The sequence below is a fragment of the Telopea speciosissima genome, chromosome 8 (assembly GCF_018873765.1).
Source record: "Telopea speciosissima isolate NSW1024214 ecotype Mountain lineage chromosome 8, Tspe_v1, whole genome shotgun sequence".
NCBI classification, from domain to species: domain Eukaryota; kingdom Viridiplantae; phylum Streptophyta; class Magnoliopsida; order Proteales; family Proteaceae; genus Telopea; species Telopea speciosissima.
This window is the reverse complement of record NC_057923.1, coordinates 18,374,357-18,378,909: the sequence shown is the minus strand read 5'-3', so window position 1 is coordinate 18,378,909 and position 4,553 is coordinate 18,374,357. Positions and strand designations below refer to the sequence as shown.

Genomic DNA, 4,553 nt, shown 5'->3' with positions numbered 1-4,553 from the left:
TTCCAGGTGATATACACGAGGAACCAAAGCGTATCCTTACATTTTGGTCTCATAAAAATACGTTGATGACACTGCCAATCCCTCGACATCATAAGTTCGAACAAGTCTCTGTCTCTTGCCAGGCGACTCCAGCCAACAGAACTCCAGATGAAAAGATTTTGATTCTGCTACACTCTTTGCAACATCACAAGGACATCCCATGTACATCCCTCCAGGCAAAAAGGTAATCTGAAAGCCTCCATCAAATGTTACCAAATTTTCAGCCATGCAGCCCATCCAATGGACATTAGTAGTAATACCCCCATCACTAGTAGTCAAAGTAATGTCCTGGATGTGAGGATCAAGTGAGAAAATTGATCTGGAGACATATTTATAAATGAAATATTCGTACGAGTATGCCAAGAGATGTTATGAAATATGCCAATATCACATAGCACTGCCAACCAGATTTAAACTTGGGAACCAGGATTGGATCCACCAATTCCCATTCTGATCCAGCCAACCCCTCCCCATAGTGGCTGATCGGAGGTGTTAATGCGGATAGGCTGACCTGGTCAGCCAAGTTTTCTGGTGAATGGAGATTGTATCAGTGGATCAGTCTTTGCCTGCTGATCCCAATACAATCCGCTGATATGCAAGATCCAATCCCAATACTTGAAACCTTCTCTCCAATACTCCAAAGCCACACTCCTTAATAGATTAAGAACAGTGAGCTGAGGTTATAAATCACCAGGCAATCAGACTATTAAATGTAAGAATATAGAGACCAGAGTATATATTTGTTGACCTTTCCAAGACCATAGTGGTCATATCATGGTCATGGTAAAAGTATTATTTTGCTTCCATGCTCCAAATGTTGCATGAAAGCAAACTCACAAATGTAAATTGTATACTTGGAATAATTAGAGTATGAAATCAACAGCAACAAATTGGTGCCAGTTTTGTATTCACTTGAAAATTTTGAAAGAGTTATTTCATAGTTCCAAAAGGTTCATGGCTTGAATCCTCCAATCTAGAGAAAATCCAGCTTCGTAATCAAACTATCAAATTATTGCAAATTCTGAAGAAGATTAAATTTTGTAAAATGCCACAAACCTGTATCAGCTGACCTTTCTCATCAATTTCAAGTAAAACAGCTGTATATGCTTCTGCAATTGTGGCCCCATAAACCCCACTACGCTTAGTTATAGAATGGCCTTTCCACCTGCCAAGAAATGGCATTAACTTGTTTGTGCTATCCTGCAGATCAAACAGGGATACAGCATATTATATACAGAGGTTTATTGTTGACATGATCCATTGAAATTAAGAAGTGGCCAAATAAAATAGAACACATCAACCACTGGCCACCAAATGCTTTCAGAAGATTTTGTGTTGCATAATTAGTGAAGATTACCTTAGAATTTTCTAATGAAGGAAAAAGAGTCACCCCATGACCTCTTTCTTGACCTCTTTCTTCAAGAAAGACAAGAACCATTTCAAGAAAACCTTTTGGGTCCATGATGTGGAAGGCTCTTGCTCGCATATCTTTGTCCTGTGAGTACAGACAATTCTCGCATACAATAGAAGGTTGAGAAGAGGGAAGCTTTAGGTTTCTGGACCAGAATGATAGAAAATTAGAAGAAAAAGGGAGCAAGTACCAAAACACCATGATTACTCATACTTTAAAAAGTAATCGGGCAATATATGAAGGGAAAGTGGATCCCTAGCCTGGTACACTACTTGGCATGATGCAGAAACAGCCTACTCCGATATCATCCAATTAATGGCTCCTATTGGATGTACCTCCAAACTAAAAGTGATCACCCAGGTGTCATAGTCATTTGACAAATGTTTTCTGGCTTTTCTGCTTGCTCTTTCTGTGTACAGCATGAAAGCATGCCATTAATCAGATGGATTAAAGATTTACAACCTAAGTTAATTTTCCAATAAGAAGATCTCCTAATTGGAACCCCAATGAAGAGGCATTCCTACCTGAATGCCAACTACCACATCTAAATTGACTACAGGGGAAAGCATTGTATCCAACAATGAAGGCCTCGCTTAATCGTTGTCCCCTTCCTTTAAGCAACTTGCAGAGATTTTGTTGATGCAGACAGACAAAACACATGGATATGAAAGTTAACCCAACTTAAAGAAAATATAACCTAGCAAGCAAGAGAATGAGCTCCTGACAGATGAAAAAGAACAAACTCCAGAAAGAAAAATTAGTCATCCATTATCTTTTCAGTGAAAACGCCTTGATACCTGGACATGGAAGATTTTGAACAACACTGTCCAAGAGACAAACGTAAAAAATATCTGAAAATTTTTGAGGTTCTGCCCCAATTTGAGCAACTTGGGAATTTTCAAAATTTCAGAACTTCATTTCATCCAGTTAATACCACAATCAATAAGCAAAGTAATGAGACAAAAAATAAAGATTAGTTGAAACCCAGAACTGTAAGATTAAGCAACAGAGCATAAAATTGTTCCATATCGAATGATTGAGAACAGACTATGAAATGAAGCAATACAATACTAGTCTGTAGTAAGAATTGGAACCCGATTTGCACCAAGCCCAATGGTAGAAACAAACTCTTGTTGAATTACCCAGAAAGCACCAATTCTTTATCTAGTTCAAAACCCATTAGTAAGCAAGATATAGAATTTACTATAAATTCTATTCCTATTAAAAGTTGAGAATCTTGAGACTCTGCATTGAAATATCAGGAAGTTTCAGAAAAGAAGCACTCACTTATGTGATTCTTCACCAGTATCATCTTCACCAAGAACACCTTGTCTCAATACATACTCTAGCATTCCAACTGTCTGGTACCTTAGAGAAAATGCCCTCTCTTTGGAAAAAAACTCAATCTGCAAACTAACCATGATAGACAGTTTACAGAAAACAACAGGAACGTCTCATGAACTTTAAGACTCTGCTACTATCATGAATGATCAACACCCTGACTCCAAAGCAATGATAATGGTCTCACCTGCTGATACTTGTCGACAGTGAACATGTTGGTTTCTTTGATTTTGTACTCTGCCCATTCTGGCTCAGGATCAACTCCTGAAATTGAAGTGTTTGGAGGTTGTTTTATGTACAGCCTGTGAAGTTCAGGCACACAACTAAATATTTTCAGTGATAAGGAAAAAACTAAATACAAATGAATAAGAAGTTTCAGCTAGTTTTTAGCCAATAAGGGCAAAAATTCTGATTTCATTTAACTATTGATATCCAAGTAAGAAAGCTAAATGATGGTATATCCGTATATGTAATCTACAACCTACAAAGTCAACTTATCAGATTTCGAAAAAAATCAATTCCCTTCTTTATTATATTTTGTAAGTAGAAATTACATGCATTAACAAGCTTTAGCTCTGGTTAGGCAATGACGATGATGATATAACAGTGTCAGTATTAGTTGCCAAGCCATCACCAAATTGCATTATTTTTATATTTATCCCAGTAATTCATAGACTACCGACTGCAATTTGATATGAGAACAGGACCTGTATATGCACTTCTGTTTTTTTTTGGTGAAAAGTATATGCACATTAAGTCTTGGAGGACTTCATCGAAATATCTTTTTTGAATATTACAAAGAATGTTAGAAGAATATTTGAATCAAATGATAAAACAATACAACAAGAACCTTGATTTTCAAAGAGGATGATTATCTCCACTTACCCTAACCTGAATTCCCAAAAATAGCTACAAATATAGAAGACCAGTTATAAAGACCTGTTAAGTATTGGACAAACCACCTCAAAGAAGTAAGAGCAGATTGGATTCTTGAGCAATAATCTTCAACTCATACGGATTTGATATATTATATCACAAATGCAAAAGATTTTGTACTAGTTAACAGGCCAATGTTGAGAGTAGACTCTAAAACCTATGAACTATCATGAGTAACAAATGCGATTTTATCAACAAAAAGACTTTTACTCTGATATCTACGTTCTAAAAAGAAGGATGGAACAAAATTTGCAATCATTTTTATCTGTTTCCGCTCAACAAAAAGAAGGATTAAGTTAACAATGTGCATTCTCGTTCCAATCTCTATGAATTAGAAAGTGGAAATTAGAAAGTGGAAAAAAGAAAGCTTACGTTTGAATTAGGCTGATCAGCTCATCTTCACCATATGAGCTCACTGCAAGTTTTGTAGTGATTTTTTGCAACAAATTTCCTTTGTAATCAAATTGCTGTAGATTGCAAGAACGAAGAAGAAGCTCGCATTAATAACAGCTGTACTAGTAAAGTGCAGGAAAAAAAAAAAAAAACTGAAATTGAGGATTCAAACTCACATATAAGGATCCGTTCCAGTGGCCCATGTTGAGATCGAAAAAACGTTGTAGAGAATCAACACTCATCGATTTTTTGCTTCGGTTCTTCTGTTCTTCCGGAACAGCAGCTGAGAACTTAGCTGCTTGAATTCGAGGTCTCTGAAAGAAGGAAACACGGCCATTACTGGACCTTGACTTGGGAACGTACACAGGGAATCCTTGAATTGGGCTTTTTGTTCTTGAGATGGAAGAAATTGTTGCCATGACCGGTGTTTTTT

At 36.7% G+C, this 4,553-nt stretch overlaps 1 protein-coding gene across 2 annotated transcripts; it reads right to left on the bottom strand.

The window, feature by feature from the left end:
• Nucleotides 1–4,553, bottom strand: LOC122672608. Of its 2 annotated transcripts, none has more exons than XM_043870069.1 (7): nt 4,297–4,553; nt 4,100–4,194; nt 2,979–3,093; nt 2,738–2,856; nt 1,397–1,595; nt 1,096–1,239; nt 1–327 (listed from the first exon to the last, which is right to left on the bottom strand). In XM_043870069.1, exons 1-7 carry the CDS (start codon nt 4,537–4,539, stop codon nt 37–39), a joined length of 1,206 nt encoding a protein of 401 aa, XP_043726004.1. In that variant the 5' UTR covers nt 4,540–4,553; the 3' UTR covers nt 1–36. The 2 variants fall into 2 exon arrangements, with proteins under 2 accessions (XP_043726004.1, XP_043726005.1); XM_043870070.1 differs by having other exon boundaries at nt 89–327; nt 1,110–1,239.

What these genes read in the sequence shown, in the direction of transcription:
- LOC122672608 (XM_043870069.1), bottom strand. Translation starts at nt 4,539, where the DNA reads ATGGCAACAATTTCTTCCATCTCAAGAACAAAAAGCCCAATTCAAGGA. An exon ending in ACTGGAACGGATCCTTATAT is followed by an intron (nt 4,195 to 4,296) that starts GTGAGTTTGAAT and finishes TGCAATCTACAG; the next exon opens with CAATTTGATTACAAAGGAAA. An exon ending in CTTCATTAGAAAATTCTAAG is followed by an intron (nt 1,240 to 1,396) that starts GTAATCTTCACT and finishes TTTGATCTGCAG; the next exon opens with GATAGCACAAACAAGTTAAT.